This window comes from Dendropsophus ebraccatus, chromosome 14, assembly GCF_027789765.1.
Source record: "Dendropsophus ebraccatus isolate aDenEbr1 chromosome 14, aDenEbr1.pat, whole genome shotgun sequence".
Taxonomy (NCBI): domain Eukaryota; kingdom Metazoa; phylum Chordata; class Amphibia; order Anura; family Hylidae; genus Dendropsophus; species Dendropsophus ebraccatus.
Genome location: NC_091467.1, coordinates 8,905,219 through 8,929,315, shown reverse-complemented (window position 1 = coordinate 8,929,315; position 24,097 = coordinate 8,905,219). Strand labels below are relative to the sequence as shown.

The window sequence follows — 24,097 nt, the reverse complement described above, 5'->3', positions numbered from 1 at the left end:
TATGGGGCCCCTCAGACTCCTAAATAAATGATTTCTGCACCACTCAGGCTGTTGCTTAGCAACAGAGGACGATCGTGCCAGGTGACACCGCCAGATCTCCAGAAGAGCGCTTTGAGTACGGGTTTTTTTTTTAAGTTGCGGTTATAGTGGGCAGGGTGGGCACGTATAGTGGTACACAATACACTGGCACTATATGAAGGATGTTATTATTACACACCCAGGTGGGTTAGAGGTGGGCACATGAAGCCGGTCATTACCCTGGCACACCCCTCTCCCCTCCCGTCAGCCTTCTCTCCCTTGGCGCTCTGGAAAATTACAGTCGTGCAGTGGCCCTCCCACAGCCCCAGGAATCCACAGTGATCCCTCCAGTCTCCAAACTACCCCCCAGCTCCCAACCCTGTAACCTTTCTCCCACCCCCCACCTCCCCAACAACTCCCAGTGCTGAGTTAACCCTCCGCGTTCTGCTGACACTGCCTGGAGCCGAGGCCAAAAATACTATTTACACGCACAAAAGAAAAAAAAAAACCTTGTTACTTGTAAGCAGAGAGCACCCAGTGACCCAAAATGACATATGAGACGTAGCGGCGCGCTGTGCACGGGGGTCCTGGCTGTGATACCATTTTGTGAGGGGGGTGCTCTGTAGTAGAATCTATGTGCAATTTTTTTTGTTTGGGGATTTACAGAACATCAGTCTGACGCGTTTTGGGTGCTACAGTAGTGTAACAATATTCTGGAAGGTGAACCCACACACTAAGATTGTTTCCATTTAAAGGGGTTGGATGACAGATTTATCAGCAGGGGGGAAGGGGGGGGTATGACTGATTGGAACCCCCTCCCCCCCATTGATACATGAAACAAAGGGATGGCTGTATCACCCCCTCCAGCTGTATCACCCCAATGCAATCAATGACGCAACTTCATGGTTCACCCTTTTAGGCTATGTTCATACATAGAATGAGATCGGCCGTTCAGTGACCAGGCAGGGTCACGGAACGGCCAGTCTCAGAAAACATCATCTTCAGGGCCACAGAGTTATGATGCGGGCGCGCACAGATCCACTGCACACTATGGAGCGAGCAGCCGCTCCCTTCATTGTGTGCACTGACAGGGTTTTCTGCGGCCGCTATTCACTGAATAGTGGCCACAGAAAACTGACATGTCAGTTGTTTGCGGCGCCGCCAGGGATCCCGGCCGGAGTGTACACCACGTGTATACACTCCGGCCGGGACTCCATAGGCAGCAACAGCACATATATTTTCGTATTAATGTAGTTATACGAAAATATACGTTGTGTGAACATAGCCCCAGCCGTCAAGCGCCGCGCAGCCTCCGTTTGAAGTTCTGCCCTTCCCACAGATTCACTGATATTTGCTGGCGAATTCCGCCGTCCACCCAAAGAATTGACATGTCACTGTGCGTATTCCGTAGTGGGCACATACCCTAACAGGGCAACTAGATTGATGGGGTGATCCATGTTTTTGCTCCCCCCCATAGGGTCTTTGTTGCCTGCACTTAAGGGTCTAGATTCAGAGTCCTGGAAAAGCCTGCTATGCCTGAGGTCTCCTAGGACTGTGTACACTAGATTAGCGGGGCGCTATGAAGGCCGATCTACTGTCAAGACTAAATTAAAAGGAAGACCTACCATCCAATCTGTAGGCAGTGTACTATACAGCAGGAGGATCTGAGAAGAGGGATATGTCGTTTTGTCGGTAAAGGTTCAGTAGAACTTATATTCATTTACATCTTTGAGCAGGGAGTAACCGGAGTCCTATGGCCCCAGGACAAACTGTGGCCCCTTCAGCTTGTGTTCAGATGCTTCAGCTATGCCAGTAACGTTCCTAGGGTCCATAAGGATGAGTTTGGTATCCCCACCCCAAAAAAACCATTACATATACAATACAGCTATTCTCTATTTATAATACCGTATACCGCTGAATAAGTCATAGTTACCAAAATACTACTGTACGAGGAACAAATCACCATAAATATTACCACCATTATACAGACACCGTATAAAACTAAGTATACTAATGCCACAATACCTGGCCACACCATGACCACATAGTGATATGTAATACTGCCATACAATTACTGAATAAAAGCCATTACACAAAGACCAATAATACTACCATACAAGGGCCAAAATAGTAACACCACATAATAAGCAATAAGACCACTACACTATTACTAAATAAGTCACTATGAAAAGGAGCAATAATAATACCGCCACATCATGACCACAGAAAAAGCAATAATACCACTACAACCTTACTGAATAAGTCACTATACAAAGAGAAATAATAATACCATACAAGGCCCAAAATAGTACTGCCACATAATGATCACATATCAATAAATGGTACTGCCATATTATTACTGAAAGTGACTATACAAAGAGTAATATTACCAACGATAGCCCTATACAGGATCCTAATACTACTGCCACACCAACACCCGTACTACACAAAGTAATAACACTACCCAAGGGCCAAAATAATACAGCCACACCATAACCACAAAGTAATGAGTAATGCCGCCATACCATTACTGAATAAGTCACTACACAAAGACCAATATTACCAATGATATTACTGTACAAGGTCCTGAGATCGCCACACCATGACCGCATAGTGATAAATAATACCACAACTACATAGCTACAACTAGCTATATTGGCTATGATTGGTATGGCGGTATTACTGCAGGCTACCAGGGCATGCTGGGAGTTGTAGTTCTGCTATCATTGGTGTGGAGCTACCAGGGCATGCTGGGAGTTGTAGTTCTGCTATGATTGGTGTGGAGATATTACTGCAGGCTATTAGGGCATGCTGGGAGTTGTAGTTCTGCTATGATTGGTGTGGAGCTATTAGGGCATGCTGGGAGTTGTAGTTCTGCTATGATTGGTGTGGAGCTACCAGGGGCATGCTGGGAGTTGTAGTTCTGCTATGATTGGTGTGGAGCTACTAGGGGCATGCTGGGAGCTGTAGTTCTGTTATGATTGATGTGGAGCTACCAGGGGCATGCTGGGAGTTGTAGTTCTGCTATGATTGGTGTGGAGCTACCAGGGGCATGCTGGGAGCTGTAGTTCTGTTATGATTGATGTGGAGCTACCAGGGGCATGCTGGGAGTTGTAGTTCTGCTATGATTGGTGTGGAGCTACCAGGGGCATGCTGGGAGCTGTAGTTTGGCTATGATTGGTGTGGAGCTACCAGGGGCATGCTGGGAGTTGTAGTTCTGCTATGATTGGTATGAAGATATTACTGCAGGCTATCAGGGCATGCTGGGAGTTGTAGTTCTGCTATGATTGGTGTGGAGCTACCAGGGGCATGCTGGGAGTTGTAGTTCTTCTATGATTGGTGTGAAGCTACCAGGGGCATGCTGGGAGCTGTAGTTCTGCTATGATTGGTGTGGAGCTACCAGGGGCATGCTGGGAGTTGTAGTTCTGCTATGATTGGTGTGGAGCTACCAGGGCATGCTGGGAGTTTTGCACCCTCTGGGGGCCAGTGCTGCTTGTTGTCCCCAGAGAGGTGACTGGGAGCTCCCATTAGTCACACACCATTGAGGTCTATAGGAAATACCTGTATCCTTGCAGGCTCGCGGTTGCCAGGGGGCAGGTGATAGGGGCACACCATAGGGGGCGGCCCTGAGCGGCTATAATGGGGCGCACAATGGCCACGACTGGTAGGCGACACTGACCCTGAATGGCATTTCCTTAGTCACGTGTTCACTGGTCCCCCCACGTGGTCTCGTCCTCCCCATCTCCCACCTCTCGCAGACAGCTCCTCCTCCCAAGCGGCTGACACATGGGCGGGACTATTACAATTAGCCAGCCGCTTCAGCCAATAGGACTCCACCCAGTGGGCGGTGTCAGCCGCTAAGCACAACCCTTGCCGTGGGCCACGCCTCTAGTAGGCGGGGACTATCTGTCAGTACAGCGCCTCTGTGGGCGCGGCCTTGCGCTCTGTCTGACTCTGTAGACACCACGCCCCTTGCCGGCTGCGAGGATGCCCCGCCCACGCTCTCCGCCCCCAGCGCCGTCTGACAGTGTCGGGAACGCGCAGCAGAGACAGACACCGACTGACCGGAGACTGGACACAGGTACGGGGCGCGCGGCACCGGGGCCACGGCGGAGGAGCGGGCTGTGCGGGCTCTCAGTGCTGGTCTCCGGGGGGGACAGAGGGAAGGGCGACACTGCCGGGGGGGGAACTGTGTCCGGCCGCCGGGGATCCCCGCTGTATACGATGTCACATATACCGGGGGGAGAGAGAGACAGGAGGGGCCATGTACTCTATATACAGGTAAACTTGTGTCTGTCTGTCTGTGTGTGTGTGTGTGTGTGTGTGTGTGTGTGTGTGTATAGAGGATATATATATATATACAGTGTATATATATATATATATATATATATATATATATATATATATATATATATATATATAGAGAGAGAGAGAGAGATGTATAGATGTGTGTGTGTGTATATAGAGGATATATATACAGTATGTGTGTATATAGAGGATATATATATACAGTGTGTGTGTGTGTATATATACATATATATATATATATATATATATATATATATATATATATATATATATATATATATATAGTAATATGGATGTATAGTTGTGGCTATATTCAGGGTTAGCACCTGTATATGTATGTATATATATATATATATATATATATATATATATATATATATATATATATTAACATGTGATAGAAGCCCTTGATATAATGTTGCACTGTCCCTTGTAGTGGACCCCTTGGGCTCTGCTGCATCTCCCCCAGCTGTGTTGGTCAGTGATTTGCATCTCCAGCCCCCCCTTCCCCCTCCAGTCACCGGTCACCTGCCCAGAGCCTGGGGGGCTGCCTCCTCCATTATTAGCCGGAGAGCAGGTGTCTGTATTATTCCTGGCTCCTGTTACTGAGAAGTAAGTTCTATGGGGCAGGATATAGTCTCTATTGGGAGATGCAGCAGAGCTGGGTTGGTTTGTCACTTTTTACTGATGAGAATATATATATAATGTTTAAGGTGCGATCCTCTGCGGGGTTCCCAGCCGTATGGTTCTCTTACTGTACATGCTGAGAGTTGTAGCACTTCTATCTGTGCCAGGAAAGGGCAGTGGGGGCATGCTGGGAGTTGTAGTTTGTCAACAAGTGGAGATCTCCCGTGGCAAGCACCCTGCCCTATAACATAGATATATAAGGTTACGCGTGTATGCAGGCAGTGCACTGTGGGTGGGGGGTTTTGCCCGGAGACGTGGGGTGTGATACTTGGGTGTATGTATATATATATAACCTATTTATCCTTACATGTCCCGGTGCCGGCGGTGGTGGGTGTCCTGCAGAGGTGTCGGCGGTGGGTGCTGTTACTTTATGAATGGCCGGCTGTGCGAGGGATTGGGGGGTATTTTGTTAGGGAAATTTTAGCTTTGAATACATGGCCTGTGGCTTACGTGACATTATATATCTGTATTGTGCATCATCACACCCAGCAGTACATTGCTGTCCACCTCCTCCCGGCCTGACATGGCTGATACCAGGGAGCAGTAACCCTTTATAGCATCAGATGGCTGATACCAGGGAGCAGTAACCCTCTATAGCATCAGATGGCTGATACCAGGGAGCAGTAACCCTTTATAGCATCAGATGGCTGATACCAGGGAGCAGTAACCCTCTATAGCATCAGATGGCTGATACCAGGGAGCAGTAACCCTCTATAGCATCAGATGGCTGATACCAGGGAGCAGTAACCCTCTATAGCATCAGATGGCTGATACCAGGGAGCAGTAACCCTCTATAGCATCAGATGGCTGATACCAGGGAGCAGTAACCCTCTATAGCATCAGATGGCTGATACCAGGGAGCAGTAACCCTCTATAGCATCAGATGGCTGATACCAGGGAACAGTAACCCTCTATAGCATCAGATGGCTGATACCAGGGAGCAGTAACCCTTTATAGCATCAGATGGCTGATACCAGGGAACAGTAACCCTCTATAGCATCAGATGGCTGATACCAGGGAGCAGTAACCCTTTATAGCATCAGATGGCTGATACCAGGGAACATTAACCCTCTATAGCATCAGATGGCTGATACCAGGGAGCAGTAACCCTCTATAGCATCAGATGGCTGATACCAGGGAGCAGTAACCCTCTATAGCATCAGATGGCTGATAACAGGGAGCAGTAACCCTCTATAGCATCAGATGGCTGATAACAGGGAGCAGTAGCTGACATTCACCGGTAGAGTTGTCCGTGGCTCCTAGTAGATGTAGTTAATCTCTAAATAGACAGCTAGTTGTCAGATGTGACAGTCAGGATGTCTCTGCTCACATTGTATATAAAGGAACTAATACCCAACCTGATGCACCTACAACTCCCATCAGCTGAGTATACTTGGGCATATGTGGGCTTGATGGGAGTGATAGTTCTGTATAGGTTAGGGTACACGGGCAGTTATAGGGGTGCAGAGTCCTGGGCGGGTTGTGCCATCTGATGCCACTCTACCAGCCTGCAGTAGTTGTATAGTACAGCTGCCCCAGCGCCCGGCACCACCTGTGCCCTCATATACACCAGGGCAGTAGTTGTATAGTACGGCTGCCCCAGCGCCCGGCACCACCTGTGCCCTCATATACACCAGGGCAGTAGTTGTATAGTACGGCTGCCCCAGCGCCCGGCACCTCCTGTGCCCTCATATACACCAGGGCAGTAGTTGTATAGTACGGCTGCCCCAGCGCCCGGCACCACCTGTGCCCTCATATACACCAGGGCAGTAGTTGTATAGTACGGCTGCCCCAGCGCCCGACACAACCTGTAACCTCATATACACCAGGGCAGTAGTTGTATAGTACGGCTGCCCCAGCGCCCGGCACCACCTGTGCCCTCATATACACCAGGGCAGTAGTTGTATAGTACGGCTGCCCCAGCGCCCGGCACCACCTGTGCCCTCATATACACCAGGGCAGTAGTTGTATAGTACGGCTGCCCCAGCGCCCGGCACCACCTGTGCCCTCATATACACCAGGGCAGTAGTTGTATAGTACGGCTGCCCCAGCGCCCGGCACCACCTGTGCCCTCATATACACCAGGGCAGTAGTTGTATAGTACGGCTGCCCCAGCGCCCGGCACCACCTGTGCCCTCATATACACCAGGGCAGTAGTTGTATAGTACGGCTGTCCCAGCGCCCGGCACCACCTGTGCCCTCATATACACCAGGGCAGTAGTTGTATAGTACGGCTGCCCCAGCTCCCGGCACCACCTGTGCCCTCATATACACCAGGGCAGTAGTTGTATAGTACGGCTGCCCCAGCGCCCGGCACCACCTGTGCCCTCATATACACCAGGGCAGTAGTTGTATAGTACGGCTGCCTCAGCGCCTGGCACCACCTGTGCCCTCATATACACCAGGGCAGAAGTTTGTGAGCGTCTATTTTTGGGGCGTTGGGGAAGGTGTTCCCTTCCTTGGGCAGGGCACTGAATGGCGTGCTTTGTACAGAGGTGGTTGCGTGCCAGGGACACAACCTCCTCCCTTATTTTCCCTTCCTCCATACCCCCACCCCCTCTCTTGCTGCCCCCCTCTTTACTTTCACCTTTTCCCTTGTTTCCTCTTTTGTCTCTGTCTTCCTTACCCTTCCCTTCCTCCCTTTCCTCCTCCTTCCTGTAACCTCCAAAAGGGGAATCTGCGGAGCCGTGCTGCAACTGCGCGCTGTCCCCCAGGGCTGCTGAGGGAGAGGGGGGTATCTGAGCTCCAGCCAACTTACACAGAGGAAAGCGGCTAAGCTGCGGTATTACCTGAGCCTGCAGAGACCAGGCAGGTGCCTATGGGGGGGGGGGGGGCTGCAGGTGGGATTTATTACAGAGCCTGGGACCCTCTCACCTAGATTGTCTGGGTGCCAGTGCTGAGAGTTAGGTGGAGTCAGGAGATGACATCACAAGGTACACAGGCCCTATGCTGAGTAATGGGGCGCAGCCGACACATCGCAGTATCTGAGGGGTAGATGCAACAACTGCACATTTTTGGCACAGCCGGGGAGCCGCAGGTTTGCCATCATTGCCCAGTGCATTTACACCCAATCAGAAGGCAGGGCAGGTGGTCACATGATCACCCAGCTTTCCTGGGTGGGGTGCCTATGTCCTGTCAGCACTAGGAGGGAGTCTATCCCATCTATCGCTCCTATAGTGTGCGCCCCCCTATATGGCAGTGACATCCCCGCACCTTATCTGTGCTCGGTGGGTAAAGAGGCATTTTTAGAATTCCGCTGGATAACACCGGACACTTCGAGGGCAGCAGCAGGGCTCTTATTGGCTCCTGGGATCCTCTCTCCTGGGGAGGGGGGTGCAGGATTTTGTGGCATTTTCTGGGGAATCCTCTTGAGTCGGCCATAGACATAGATTCTTCTCGGCCTCCATACCCCGTTAATGTGCACCCCCGGCTCGGCTAAACACGTCCATTATAGTGTAACTACCAGGAAGCTCCCCTCTGGCTGGATCTATGTTCGGCAGCTGTGTTATGGAGTAATCACAATGGCCGGTCAGGCTATGCTTGTAGCAGCGTGTAACCATGGAGTCACATAGGTCTGCACTGGAGCTGTATACACATGTGCAGAATCACTGTCAGCTCTTCAGATGTGACTCCATGCCCCCCCCCCACCACCATCAGACTGGACCTGGACGGAGCGTCCTCTGGGGGTGGAGATGTGTGCTGCGATGGCTGATTGACTCTCAGGGTGATGGATGAGCTATTGCCAGTTTATGGATCCGGAGAGCCTCGTATTGAGGAGGATGGATTAAGTGAGTTGCAGTTTGAGCGGAGAGGAAAGTGGGCCACTTGCTCCGTGTGGGGTGGATATCTGGGGCACTTTGTTCTCTGATAGTTGCTCTGTGCCTGTAATTTTCTTGCTCTGATTCCTGGTTATATTACACTATATTTTCTTAAAGGGCCAGCTCCCTCAAACACTGCAAGGAGCCTATTGCATTATAGAGGAGAAGGGAACCGGTCCCTACAGCCAGAGAATACCCTAAAGGGAGTTACTAAGACCCCAGATTGGCAGCATTACAAAAGCCTCCTCAGCCAGTCAGCGGAGGAGTCTGATCACCCGCCACGTCCAGAGAGAACACTGGCCTGGAGCAAGACAACAACCATCCTCCTCTCCATGATGGGCCATATTAGCACTGATGCCAATGACCCTACATACAAAAATTTACATGGGCTTACTTTAACGTAAAGGAGTACTCCAACCTCCAGTCCTTATTCTGTAAATGCGTGAACTGCAAATTCCATTGTAAGAAAATAGTTCTACCCATGTCAGACTGGAGAGAGGGAGAGGGCTCTGGAGATGGACTAGAGGAGTCTGGAGGGGTACGCAGTTGGGTTGGGTTGGGTCTGGATGTAACCGAGAAGGGTCTGGGAAAAGAATTGGGGACAGAGGGGTCTGGATATGGAGTAGGGGAGACAAAGTTTAGGATATGGATGATAAGAGTCTCTGGAGAGGGAAGAGGTGGGGATGGAGGGGTCTGCATATGAACTGGATGAGGGTTCACAATCTACACTGAGAGTCTAGGGGCCTGGATGGATCTGGATGACTCTCCCCTCTCCCCACTGAAGATGCATGCGTGCTCAGCTGAGCGTGCATGTGTATAGGGGATCAGGGAGGAGGGGCCATAAGATGGATTGTGGTCACCTTAAGGCTTCAGTTTTCTGCTTTAATAACAAGCCGCCTCTTATTCCGGTCACACCTTGTGTTAGACATTAACGCCGACCTCCGGGCCTCCCATGTAGTAGGTGCGGGGAAAGGAGTAAGAATATTAGATGTGGGAGGACGTCGCCTTTAATCGATATCTATGGAATGAGCGCCCCTGTGCAGCAGAGCTAAGATAGTTAACGTCCTTGGTCAGCATAGCCTGAATACAAAGAAAATCTTTCAATGGGGGGGTCGGGTAGTCAGGGGGCACTTACACAGCGCAACTGTATGCCATGTTGGTTAAGATGTCCTGCTCTGTGATTGGTTGGTTGTCCTGATGACGTCACTTATTGATACTTACAATTATTTGCAGGGATTGTGAGACCTTCCTCCCCGGTGTCTGGGACATCATGCCAGCAGCGTCTCTGACTCTCTGTCACGGTCAAGATTGCTGAGGAACCTGAGACATCTCGACGCTCGGTGAGTCTACCTGAGCTCTGGTTTGCAACATGTGACACCCTAGCTGTTGCCAAACTACAACTCTTAGGATTCCCCAGGGCACGCTAAGAGTTGTAGTTTGGCAACAGTTGGAGAGTCACAGGGTGGGGATGCAGCAATCAAGGATTGCCAAGATTGTCAGGGAATTCTGGGAGTTGTAGTTGTAATAATAGTTGGAAAACCACACCTTATAACACGTCTGCACCCCCTTTCTCAGCATAGCCCTGCCCCCACTGCACTCACTATCAGTTCTGCTATCCAGCCAGGCGCTAGATCTATCACCTTCCTGCCTACGCCTCTATTAATAGTGCAAATATCTCTACACCATCAGTGCAAAGCATTTCCACCGAAAACCCTGGTGCAGGGCCCGGTGACGCCTCCATCTGCAGGATCAGAAGTGTGAAAACCACGGTTACTCATCCTGAAAGCGACGCCTGGAGTGGTGACCAACGCACTCTGCGCATCAGTGATGCTTGCGACCTTACCATCCCGCAGACTGTGGGTGTCCATGGGTTTATACAGTGGAGGGTCCCACTTACTACTATGCCTACCTGCTGGCTATCTAGACCAGGGGTGTCAGCTGGAGGGCCTGAGTTTGACACCTGTGATCTAGATTTATTTAGTCCTGGGCTGCGCTGTGATTTCAACTTTGAAGCACCTGGCATAGAGGCTACCACTGCTGAGACCCCCAGATTAGGGGTCACCCCTCCTTGGCTATTGACGGGCAACTTTGACTCCATTTATGAGGCTAATGTCGATCTGTCGGCCTCCTCCGACTCCTTTATCCCTTCCTTGGACTCGCCTCTCTCCGCTCTGGGATTGACACTAATCTCTGGGATTATTTAGACCAGGATTTCACCGCCCAAAGCAAACCCCAATAGGGTGTGGGTATTGGTGGTGGGGGGAGGGGGAGTGACCCCTTTGATGTTCTGTAATGTGGAATGTCCTCAGAAGTCGGATCCAGCCTCTCCAGCTCTTTTTGATCTTCAAGGGGGAAAGATTTGCACTTGTACACCGGAAACCGTCCCTCAGCACACCTTCATGTTAACCTGTCATTCTCCACTACACAATAGAGCATGCTGAGACCTGTAGTGTAGTGTGAAAGGGAAGGAGTAAAATGCCAGGGCTGCAGTGCATACTGACACCGGGTTAACATCTCGCTTTTTTTCTGCAGTTTTGTGGGGGCCATAAACCAAAGACGACCACAAATGAATAACCGTAAAGAGGACATGGAGATCCCGTCCCACTACAGGCAGCTTCTGAACGAGCTGAACGAGCAGCGACAACATGGAATCCTCTGCGACGTCTGCATCATTGTGGAGGGGAAAATCTTCAAGGCGCACAAGAACGTCCTGCTAGGCAGCAGCCGCTACTTCAAGACCCTCTACTGTCAGGTACAGAAGACGTCCGAGCAGACCACCGTCACCCAGCTGGACATTGTCACCGCTCAGGGCTTTAAAGCCATCATAGACTTCATGTACTCGGCTCACCTGGCGCTGACCAGTAAGAACGTCATTGAGGTGATGTCTGCGGCCAGTTACCTCCAGATGACGGACATCGTCCAGGCCTGCCACAGCTTTATCAAGGCCGCCCTGGACATCAGCATAAAATCAGAGACTTCTGATGAGCTTGTAGACTATGATATGGGGGCCCCCTCTAGCAGCGCCGAGGCTCTACTATCTGCCGTGGTGGCCGGCCGCAGTATCTCACCATGGCTGGCCCGAAGGACGAGCCCAGCCAACTCATCAGGAGACTCGGCCATCGCTAGCTGTCATGAAGGCAGCAGCAGTTACGGCAAGGAGGACGCCGAACAGAAGGTGGACAGTCAGGACGAGGTGTCTTCTGTATGGCAGGGAGATGTGTGCTATGGACCAATGCGGGTTAAGGAGGAGCAGGTCTCTCCGTCTCATTATATAGGAGGCAACAAAGGGGACCCCAGAAGCATTTACATCGATCAAGGGGATGGCTGGCAGCACTCGGGGCGCAGGAAGAACCGCAAAAATAAGGAGACTGTTAGACACATCACACAGCAGATGGTGGAGAACTGCAGGACGGGGTCCCCGGAGCCGTCCTTCATCTCCAGCACGCAGTGGCAGTACAGCAACCAGGACAATTCCGGTAAGTTCTGCTTTGTACGCCTGCGGGCCTGTCCTTTGCTTGGGTGTATATATATCAAATCCCATTAGTTCTGTCTTTATTTCTGTGTTACATGGATTTCTGCTACATCTGTTTCTAGGAAAGCTGGGTGATTGCAGCCTCCATATTCCTGTCACCCCGGATAAGCCGTGTGTGTGTGATGGGGCACAAGCTGCTGCACCTGACACAATAGTCCTTACGGATGAGCCGCGGTGGGCCCTTCTTGGTGCTGATCAGACATTGACCATAGGCCAGCAGTTCTTAAAGGGGTATTCCTGTCTTGAGAAGAACTAGTCGATTGTGGGTAGTCTGATTGTTGGGGCCCCCGCAATCCTAAAAACAGGAAACTTAACCTCCTGTTACAGCCAAGCACAGTGTTCCCATAGAGAATAAATGGAGCGGCACAGCAAATGTGCGACCTGCACCTCCATTCTAACAGAAGACTGGGGTCCTGATTCTAGAGATCACAGGGGGTCCCATTGGTCAGACCCCCGGTATCAGCTGGTCATCACTTGTAAATGATTGATTTTTAATCTTGGGAAAACCATAAAGTATATAAATGCATTTGCTAAATGCCCCTGTATGAGGGGTTAGAGCACTGGTTATCGGTTCTGTGGTATGGGGGTGCCGGGTTCTTTGGCTCTTGCTCTCCTATTGTTGCCTGGTTATTGTTTGCTGTTATGGGGGTGCCGGGTTCTTTGGCTCTTGCTCTCCTATTGTTACCCGGTTATTGTTTCTGTGGTGTTATGGGGGTGCCGGGTTCTTTGGCTCTTGCTCTCCTATTGTTACCCGGTTATTGTTTCTGTGGTGTTATGGGGGTGCCAGGTTCTTTGGCTCTTGCTCTCCTATTGTTACCTGGTTATTGGTTTTGTGGTGTTATGGGGGTGCCGGGTTCTTTGGCTCTTGCTCTCCTATTGTTACCCGGTTATTGTTTCTGTGGTGTTATGGGGGGTGCTGGGTCCTTTGGCTCTTACTCTCCTATTGTTACCTGGTTATCGGTTTTGTGGTGTTATGGGGGTGCCGGGTTCTTTGGCTCTTGCTCTCCTATTGTTGCCTGGTTATTGTTTCTGTGGTGTTATGGGGGGTGCTGGGTCCTTTGGCTCTTACTCTCCTATTGTTACCTGGTTATTGTTTCTGTGGTGTTATGGGGGTGCCGGGTTCTTTGGCTCTTGCTCTCCTATTGTTGCCTGGTTATTGTTTGTGTGGTGTTATGGGGGTGCCAGGTTCTTTGGCTCTTGCTCTCCTATTGTTGCCTGGTTATACGGTTACCTCCTCTTTGCCAGGCAGCGGCTCATTAGTAACTGTTACTAAGTATTTCTGGACACTGCAAGGATCGGCTTGTGGACGGCACGCAGCGATCAGCCCCCGGGTCACGGCGACCTTGCAGCTCTCGGCCTATCGGTTTCCATGGAGATCTAGAAGCCTCGGCCGGGGTGTTCAGATGTATCCGCAGGGCTGGTTAGTAAAGTTCCTCTCCGGGATCTTGTTAGGATAATGCTGAGAAATCCTAGGATTAGGCTGTTAACCAAGAGGATGGGCAGGAGGACAGGAAGAGTGGGCGTCCTCTGTGCCCGCAACACATTGCCCGACCTCCCTCACCCTCATTATACCAAACAAAGAAGAGTAAATGAGACGTACGCGTCTGGAGACTGATCCGTCCCCAATTACTGTCAGTCAGGACGCCCGGCTTCGGGCCCTAATCCCTTTACGTATGTGCCGCTCCGTCCAGGATGGCTTATTAGTGATTTTCTGGTGATTGGCGTGCTGTCCTAACAAGTCCTGTGTCACATCACCGACACCAGGGGAGGATGGTCACTGCTAGACCGTGGATGGTCGACCACTAGAGACCATAGAGAAATATTGTATTGCAAATGGGTAGAATGGCAATATAACTAAACCAAGACACATACTGCATCATTATTTCCCAACCTGTTGCAAAACTACAGCTCCCAGCATGCTCAGACAGCCTAAAGTAATAAGTGCATGCGACCCCAACTATCTCTCTATTTGTTGTAAATGTACAACTCCCAGCATGCTCTACAGCCTGCAGGCGGTAACAGATGCACTCCAGGGTGATGTTACTCAATGTGGCTCCCAACTGTTGTAAAACTACGACTCCCATCATACCTTGCAGCCTAAAGTTTTCCATAGACCTTCATTTACTAAAAACCCAACAATTGAATTCCATCAACTACTCTATTCTCATGAGTATTCATACGTGGCTTTGTACCCCCACCCTTTTGCCATACATAATTCATGTCACATGACCTCAGTTACTAGTGAGCGACATGAAACGTCATTGGCCTTATCCACAAGCTCCTCCCCAGAGACCAATTCACAAACAGACACGCCTCTCTGACTAAAGGTGCTACACTCATGGTGGCCAAAGAGCAAGAGAAGTCCATGGATTGTGGAGAGAACTTCTTCCCTAATAATAATAATAATAATGGTTGATGCGGAGGAGAAGACTGCTGCGCCTTTAACAAGGAAGGATACAATTTCTCTTGGGACTTTAGACCCTTTTTAGAAAATCATTAAAAAGTCATTGAGTTGGAGGCTGAGCCTATTAAATCTGGTTGGATTAGAGGAGCTGTCTGGCCTAAAGCTTTTTACGTTTCGCTACCTCCAGCAAATCCTCCCGGCATCTGATTTGTTGAGAGCAATTATCCGGTGTGTGGGAGGTGGGGGACGATGTGACTCGCGCTCTCGGGGTGGAGTTCCTGTTTGTTTTTCTTGGTCTCTAGTAATTACTTTGCCTTTTTTTTACCTTCTTGGCTCCTTGTTGCCGCCTTAAAGTTCCGGGCCATTCAAAATTAGAGAAGCAAACATGGTGGTGACCTCAACCCCATGACGGACTGGGTCATACCATTGCACCAGGGTAGCTGAGCCAATACGGAGTGGTAACTGTTGGGTTGGTAATAGCCTTATACTTGTACAATCATCCCATCACCTCTACAGGTCCTTGTACTTGTATGGCCATCCCATCACCTCTACAGGTCCTTGTACTTGTATGGCCATCCCATCACCTCTACAGGTCCTTGTACTTGTATGGCCATCCCATCACCTCTACAGGTCCTTGTACTTGTATGGCCATCCCATCACCTCTACAGGTCCTTGTACTTGTATGGCCATCCCATCACCTCTACCGGTCCTTGTACTTGTATGGCCATCCCATCACCTCTACGGGTCCTTACTCTTGTATGGCCATCCCATCACCTCTACGGGTCCTTACTCTTGTATGGTCATCCCATCATCTCTACGGGTCCTTACTCTTGTATGGCCATCCCATCATCTCTACGGGTCCTTACTCTTGTACGGTCATCCCATCATCTCTACGGGTCCTTACTCTTGTACGGTCATCCCATCATCTCTACGGGTCCTTACTCTTGTACGGTCATCCCATCATCTCTACGGGTCCTTACTCTTGTATGGCCATCCCATCATCTCTACGGGTCCTTACTCTTGTACGGTCATCCCATCATCTCTACGGGTCCTTACTCTTGTACGGTCATCCCATCATCTCTACGGGTCCTTACTCTTGTACGGTCATCCCATCATCTCTACAGGTCCTTACTCTTGTACGGCCATTTCATCACCTCTAAGGGCTCTTACACTTGTACAGCCATCCTATCACCTCCACAGGTCCTTGGACTTGTATGGCCATCCCATCATCTCCAACTCTCTGACCCCCCCCCCCCCACACACACACACACACACACACACACACACACACACTTCCCCTCCAGACTCCTCTGTCCCTCCTGCTCCTTCTCCAGACCCCTCTGTCCCTCCCCCTGGTCCTCTACCCTTACCTTCTGTGCATCTTGTATTGCTTATAGCACTAGGTGACCTATAGCCTGTAGGACCCCCAGTCCTGTCTGTAAGATGGACAGTGGTCACCATCCTGTGGCTCCCAGCCTTTTCAGTTGCCAAAGTGACAAGCGGGCCCCTTAGGTTACATTTTAACCTCTGTGATTCTAAGTTTAGGCTCGGTTCACACTGCGTTTTCAGCATAAGTTTAACGGATCCGTTTTTTTTAACAGACAAAAAAATAGTGTCAGCAACGTTTTTGTGTCCGTCAAAAAAAACTGATCCGTTTTGATAGTTTGTTTTTTTTTTATAATGGAAGTCAATGGAAAAACGGATCAAAACAGATGCACACAAATGCATCCGTTTTTTGCAATCCGTTTTTCGCTAAAAAAAAAATGGATTGCAAAAACACAGTGTGAACCTAGCCTTACACCAGACATAAGTGGTGGCAAATGTCTGATAACCATTTTTTTTTAGATCAGTGAATGTGTGAGGCCCACGTTTATAGATGTGGGGGGGGGGGGGATAGGTGTGAGGCCCACGTTATAGATGGGGTGGGGTACATGTGGGCCCACGTTATAGATGGGGGGGGAGGGATAGGTGTGAGGCCCACGTTATAGATGGGGTGGGGTACGTGTGGGCCCACGTTATAGATGGGGTGGGGTACGTGTGGGCCCACGTTATAGATGGGGGGGGTAGCATGTGTGAGGCCCACATTGTAGATTGAGGCGGTACATGTGAGGCGCACGTTATAGACGGGGGTGGGGGGGTACGTGAAGCCCACGTTAGAGACGGGGGGAGGTACGTGTGAGGCCCACGTTATAGAACAGTGTATGGCCGTCCCCCTTTATGGTGTGGATCTCTCTTCCAGGCAGATGATGGGAATTTTCAGGGTTTAGTTGTGTTTTCCTATCCCCACCCTACATTCCTATTTCCCCAGGCTCCAGATCTGCCCCCCCCCCCCCCTCCCTCTTTTCCCTATGGTAACAGCAGCGTCTGCTTCAGCTGCTTTAACTCCTTCATACCCCACTTGTCGCACACCTGAGAGACTCTTCTATCGTATTTCCAGCTCTGGAATGATGTCACATTGCTGAATTGTAAGCTCTTCAGTCAGCACTTTATCATATGTGGCACACGATATCAGCCATGATAACCTGCCCACTCGCCCTCATACCCAGGGGGCATAGGACCTGCCTGGCACAGCAGGGGCTGCACCATACTATGGACAGGAATACTTTTAAACACTGGCTTTCCTATATACTCCCAGCATGCCCTATAACTTGCTGTTATAGTAGTCTCCAGCATATGGCTGTCAAAATTACAACTCCCAGTCTGCTGCAGTACTTGCACTCCATAGAGCCGTCATCCATAACCTGCAAAACTACAACTCCCAGAGTTCCTTACAGCAGGGGTAATGAACCATGGCTCTCCAGCTGTTGCAAAACTACAACTCCCATCATGCTGGGACAGCCAAAGCTTTAGCTGCCCAGGCATGATGGAAGTTGTAGTTTTGCAACTGCTGGAGAGCCAAGGTTCCATACCCATGCCTTACAGCTTGCAGAAGTAGGGGCACTCCCAAATCTATGACTCTTCAGCTGCTGCAGAACTACAACTCCCAGCATGGGCATGTGCAGTGGCGGGGAGGCATTAGAGGTAGCATGTGCCCGGTCTGATATGACTCAGGGTCTGCGCTCCAGTCTTGCACCTCCCCCCCCCCCCTAAGATAATTTACTGCAGATAACTGGATGAAACCGACCCGGCCTCACCCTTCCTGGCCGCGGTTTGGGGCTGGTAACCAGGGCGCAGGTCCTCGGTGTGTGCCCGAGCATGATGGCCACCCTTCCCCCATCCCTTCCTGGTGCCAGGATCACACTGTGGGAGAAGATCCTATCTAAAGACTTGGGTGGATCTGCCAGATCCCAGATACTAGAGATAACCATTACAGCGTCCCAGTTCTCAGCTCAGTCCTGGAATTTTCCTACAATTACACATCCTCCGGGCAGGGCCGCCATGTCCGTGAGTCTGTACTGCCTCTCCAGTGTTCTATTCATGAACCAGGAAGATCTGGATAAACACATTATGCGTGGGAATCCACTGGTGTCTCCGAGATGAGGGCACCCCTCTCCCCTGAACGTTTTTGGGGTATCATAGTTATAGACTGCCTATAATCTCAGGGGTCAGAGCTGGTGTGTGTGTGTGTGTGTGGGGGGGTCCCCTATACAACAGCTAGAAAGATGATAAACATCGACCCCACATTCCTGACCCTGAGAAGTCGTCTCTTCCCACAGACTCTGGTATCATCCTCCTCCTCCCTGGTTCTCCCACAGACTCTTCTCACATTCCCCACTGGAGCACAGAATTCCCTCTGCTATGTCATGGCTCACCTGCTCATCCTCCCCTGCCTGCACAGTGTGTATCCCTGTATTCTGGACCCTGGGAAAGCTGAGTGTAGAGGAGCACTAGTCACAGGGATCTCTTATTACTGTGGAGTCCTCCTCCGGCTTCCTGACTTCACCTACTTTAATTTGACTATGATGCAAATACACTGAGGTGAATAGTAAAACATCTGGGTGAGAGGTCACAGGTGGTGGGATCCACTGTACCCCTAAAGACCCCACAATGTATCCTCCTCCAGTGTCTGCACCCCACTTCTGAGCATCAGGAACCCCTCTTACTCCTAATACTTGACCCACACCTTTGTCCTATCGCCATCATCTCTTCCTGTGTCACTGTACTCCATGTCTAGCTATTTATTCATCCATTAAAGGGGAACTCCGGCACTAATATTTTTCTTACAATGCAACTGGTGTTGTTAATTATAAATCTGTATAACTTTCTATTTAAAAATCTCCAGTCTTCCAGTACTTATCAGCTGCTGTATGTCCTGCAGGAAGTGGTGTAGTCTCTCCAGTATGACACAGTGCTCTCTCCTGCCACCTCTGTCCATGTCAGGAACTGTCCAGAGCAGTAGCAAATCCCCATAGAAAACCTCTCCTGCTCTGGACAGTTCCTGACATGGACAGAGGTGGCAGGAGAGAGCACTGTGTCACACTGAAAAGAACACACCACTTCCTGCAGGACATACAGCAGCTGATAAGTACTGGAAGACTGGAGATTTTTAAATAGAAGTAAATTACAAATCTTTGTAACTTTGACACCAATTTGAAAGAAAAAAATGTTGGAGTTACCCTTTAACTGATCTTGTACTACTACTCTCTATGCTTAATCCCCACCGCGTGCAGCCTTAACATATAGCCTCCGCTCTGCCCTCCGTACCCACCAATACCTGGCCTCTGTTCAGCCCATTTTCCCCAACTTCACATCTAACCTGTAAGCACCCCCTCCCTCAATTATTGCCCCTGTTGGCTTTTTCCAACAATCGCCCTTGTTGCTTCCTATAAAGAAACCAGTTGGTGTAGTGGTGTGCGGTGATGTGGCACTCCCTGCCTCCTCCGCCCCCTTAGTAAATCCGGTTAATCCCTAATTGCCCCCTTTCCTCTATGCTCACACCCAGAGCCTCTGTCTTCTCCATTACCCTGGAGGCTTTACCTCTGAGGCACCTGTACAGCTCTGCTACCCTGTGTGTGTGTGTGTGTGTGTGTGTGTGTTTGTGTGTGTATATTATATATATAAACCCTTCGGGGGCGCCGCCCTCCTGTGGTTATAAGTGTCCTAAGTATAGAGCTGGAGCCGACACAAGATCCCGAGGGGAAAAGAAAGTTCTGCTGCCGACAAACTCACAACAACTAAGGGAAAAAAAAGTGCTAATAGGCTGCAAAGTGTATTATATGTGTGGTGTGTGTAGTAGGTGTATTTTATACTGTGTGTATTATATTTGTGGTTTATAGTGGGTGTATTATGTGTGGTTTGTGCTTGTGTAGTATCTGTATAGTATACTGTATGTGTATTGTGTTTGTAGCATTGGTATGTGTATATTATAATGTATATATTATCTTGCTTGTGTGTTATGTCAGTGGTGTATGTGTATTGTAATTGGACATTGTATGTGTGTTAGTGTTTTTGCTTATTATGAGTTTATATAATACACAGCAAATGTATACATGTACATAAACACAGACTACATATGTATTGTGTGTATGTATACCATGTTCATATATATTTATATAAGATGGTTGATGTGTTATATTGTATGATGACGTTATTCCATGTTCAATCCTTGTGTAGATGTTTGTATAGTGTCAGATAATCTGGCTCCGGCCTACACTGAAAAGTTTCTTTGGCCTTTTCTGTTCTTTTCTTATACTTGTCCAATAATTCAGAATATGTTAATCTGGATTAAAGGAATGTTTGCTTTACGTTTGATCAATACCAATTTGATCAATGGATTTATTATAAGAAATAACATGGAGGCATGAGACGCCTCTCACCTCTCTGCCGGCTTGTCTCCGCCATGTTGCATGTTCAGGTGACGGCTTCCTTTCATCCTGGTGGCGCCCACCGGAGGCCTCTGCTGGGAAGACGGTGGCGTTGTGCTATTTTCAATCTGAAGGCTGAGCCGCCCCCTGGCTCCCTATCTCTGCCATGTATCATGTACCTCCAGCTCGCTGCTTTAATGGGCTCGGACTGTTCTATAATTCATGGCTGAACTAATCTGACCAGAGCTATCTCCGGTTAACCATTGCCTTCCTGTCCGTAACACGTGCATGGTCCTCGCCATCCTCCAAAGCTTTCTACCACGTATTTAATCAAACATGGGCACAAATATACGGCATTAGATACGGTGCACGCCTGATCGGTGCCGAATCCCCCCCCCCAATTCTAATCTCTATAGATACTCAATATGGTTTCAACTTTCAAAATAATTTTTTCTATGGGGCCATTGCCATGGAGCATCACCATTGCATATTATACACAAGTGTTCAGGGTATATAGACCTGTATTTTCCAACCTGTACCAATATACAACTCCTATTATGCCATGACACCTGTGGCTCTCCAGCTGTTACAGAACTACTACACCCACCATGTCCAGGTAGCATCCTTTTGTCAGGGCATGATGGGAGTTGTAGTTTTGCCGCAGTTAGAGAGTACTGGTGTAGAGGACAGGAGTCGAGTTCTGTTACACTATGGCAGCTGTGGGGAATCTTCGGCCCTCCAGCTGTTGCAAAATTACAATACCCATCATGCCTGGGCAGCTGAAGCTAAAGCTTCGGCTGCCAAGGCATGATGGGAATTGTAGTTTTGCAACAGCTGGAGGGCCAAAGGTTCCGCATCTCTGCACTATGGAAACTTCACTGTCATCATCTACAAGCGATGGTAACAAATGGATCGGGCGGGTATTTGAACATCCACCATGCCCTGGCATCTGCCATAGAGATTAGATGGTTAGAGAACTAACATGTATGGCTTCATATATTGGGGGCCTGGATAAGCTGCTAATGGGTTTCTGTTAAGGATGCATAGGAATGGACATGACTCCATGAGTGTAGGGACTGATTATTGGTGAGCTCTTACATGGGGGTCTGGTGTAGCATTTGCTTCAGTATGATGACGTATCCCTTTTTCTCTCTCAGGTGATGACGTGACTGTGATAGAGCCGGGCAGCTCCGACAGCAGAGAGGAACGTGTGGACTTGTACTCACAAGAAGAAGAGTCCTTACAAGGCGGAGAGCCCAACTACTTACCTCACACGCTGACTCTGGAGAAAGACGACAATCACCAGCAGGTGACCAGCGTATCCAACCTGCGCAGCGCCCTCCTGAGCAAGAACAGCCTGCTGTCCCTGAAGGCCGACGTCCTGGGCGAGGAGAGCTCTTTGCTATTTGAATACCTGCCCAAAGGTACCCACTCGCTCTCTCGTAAGTCCCTCTCTTCTTTGTCTGTCCTTCTCGTCTTCTACTAGATCAGTGAGGAAAAGACTGAGGGAGGGGGGCCCTAGCCATGGTGGTCACTGCTTGGACACCCTCTAGGAGCCATGGCTGCACTGAACCAGGGCAGTAAGATGCCAATAACAATTCTTCTAATCCAAAGCATTAAGAGCTGATGATCGATCTGTCCACACATCTTGTCAGTGTTCTTTACAGCTGGCCATAGCTGGTGGTTGGCCACATTTTCTGAACGGAGAGAGAAGGAGGCACCAGCGGTTACCTCCCCAGAAGCAAAAGGATCAGGCAAATCCGACATGCCTAATCCTTCTTTCCCCTGGCATCTACCATCAGGGATTGTTGAGACCCCCCCCCCCCATACATTAGATGGTGGGCCAGTCCCACTGACAAGTGTAAAGTCTATGGGGTGATTTGAATCCTTATGAGCGGGCTACAAGGAGCCTGTTGCTGTACTGATGACCGTGCACCCTGTCATGCCTGTGTGTGGTTGGTGACTTTGCTTCTCTCTCTGATCTTTTGTGAGATGGTTGATTAGATTTTCTCATTTACACTGCGGTTCGCCCAGACACCGCCCAGGTTTTACTGTACCTCCGACTTTGATGTCAGCCGATCTCTAGTAACTCACTCATCACTGCTGGTTTATAAACAATTCACAGATCATCATCTGTGTTATTATTCTGCTCCTGAAGTGGAAGGGTTAAAGCGTCAGCTCCGGGGAAACGGCCACTTCCTCTTTTTGCGTTCCAGATTTGTGATGCGTACCAAGTGCCTCACACCTCTGCAATGTACTCGCTCCTCACTGTACTGGACAATGTTATTGTGATGTCTCATTTCTGTAAATTAATCTGCAGTGTATAATGTCTGAACTGGAAAAATCCCCTTCATGTAGGTCGCTGGGTATAAATGCTGACCTTACAAGATCATATATACCCACAGTACAGGGGGGCAGTGTGCAGTGTACCCGTCCTGGATGCTGGCAGGGGGGCAGTGTGCAGTGGCCCCATCCTGGATACTGGCAGGGGGGCAGTGTACCTATCCTGGATGCTGGCAGGGGGGCAGTGTACCTATCCTGGATGCTGGCAGGGGGGCAGTGTACCTATCCTGGATGCTGGCAGGGGGGCAGTGTACCTATCCTGGATGCTGGCAGGGGCGCAGTGTACACATCCTGGATGCTGGCAGGGGGGCAGTGTACCTATCATGGATGCTGGCAGGGGCGCAGTGTACACATCCAGGATGCCGGCAGGGGGCAGTGTGCAGTGGCCCCATCCTGGATGCCGATAGGGAGGCTGGTGCGCATTGGCCCCATCCTGAATGCGGACAAGGGGGCAGTGTGCAGTCACTTCATCTTGGATGCGGGCAGGGGGGCAGTGTACCCGTCCTGGATGCATGCATGGGCCTCCGTGGCCAATTGCGGAGGGTGGTAGCACAGTGGACCCCTTGCCTTTCTCCTTGCTATGACAACGTCCTGCGGTTATCTGAGGACACCAATTAGCTGGACGCTGTGTGTGATGTCAGACATAGCACTGGGCAGAAGGGGATGAGGCTGAGGAGACAGGAGGGGGAGAAGATGTCTTGATGTATTACTGGAAAGATCTAAGCCAGAGAGTATTAAAGGGTCACGCTACACACGTGGCTATATTCTCAGCAGTGTTACAGCACCGGTCTATACACTATTTCTATATGTTATGCTGATGATCCTGTCACTAATACAATACCTTAGATTTCTATGCTGTTGGATTTCTATGCTTATTGCATATCCTGAGCCGCTCTCCTTATCTCCTGCAGTGAACGAATTTACGGTTATCCGGAAAAAGTTCAAGTGTCCGTACTGCAGCTTCTCTGCCATGCACCAGTGCATCCTGAAGAGACACATGCGATCACACACGGGGGAGCGGCCATACCCCTGCGAGATCTGCGGAAAGAAGTTTACAAGGAGGGAGCATATGAAGCGCCACACACTGGTAAGAGAAGGAACTGAGCGGCGAGAAACAGTGTTATGTGGTGTGATATAGAGAAGATACCCTACATCATCATGTGGTGTGATATTGGGGGTATACCCTACAACACATATTAAGATTCATCACTATTGTATGATAAGGGAGCTTCTTTATCATGTA

The 24,097-nt window shown here is 49.7% G+C and overlaps 3 protein-coding genes across 8 annotated transcripts in view; 1 reads left to right on the top strand and 2 right to left on the bottom strand.

Moving 5' to 3' along the window:
* TPD52L2 (TPD52 like 2) overlaps nt 1-3,670 on the bottom strand; it is a 46,963-nt gene extending 43,293 nt beyond the window's left edge. The window contains exon 1 of one of the 2 annotated variants that reach the window (XM_069952209.1): nt 3,580-3,670. The gene's annotated coding sequence lies outside the window, so the exon portion shown is untranslated. The remainder of the gene's footprint in view (nt 1-3,579) is intronic. The other variant, XM_069952208.1, reaches the window with a different exon arrangement.
* The window catches only part of ZBTB46 (zinc finger and BTB domain containing 46), an 87,620-nt gene that overhangs the window by 51,122 nt on the left and 12,401 nt on the right, over nt 1-24,097 (top strand). Inside the window, exons 1-5 of one of the 5 annotated variants that reach the window (XM_069952202.1) lie at nt 3,996-4,099; nt 10,065-10,171; nt 11,364-12,307; nt 21,669-21,935; nt 23,766-23,941. In XM_069952202.1, coding sequence (XP_069808303.1) covers nt 11,398-12,307; nt 21,669-21,935; nt 23,766-23,941 — 1,353 coding nt within the window. In that variant the 5' untranslated portion in view covers nt 3,996-4,099; nt 10,065-10,171; nt 11,364-11,397. Of the gene's footprint in view, nt 1-3,995; nt 4,100-4,216; nt 4,300-8,778; nt 8,802-10,064; nt 10,172-11,363; nt 12,308-21,668; nt 21,954-23,765; nt 23,942-24,097 lie in introns of those variants that run through there. The other 4 variants (XM_069952198.1, XM_069952200.1, XM_069952201.1 and 1 more) reach the window with 4 other exon arrangements.
* SLC2A4RG (SLC2A4 regulator) overlaps nt 23,727-24,097 on the bottom strand; it is a 30,714-nt gene continuing 30,343 nt past the window's right edge. Inside the window, exon 12 of the transcript XR_011359708.1 lies at nt 23,727-23,892. The gene's annotated coding sequence lies outside the window, so the exon portion shown is untranslated. The remainder of the gene's footprint in view (nt 23,893-24,097) is intronic.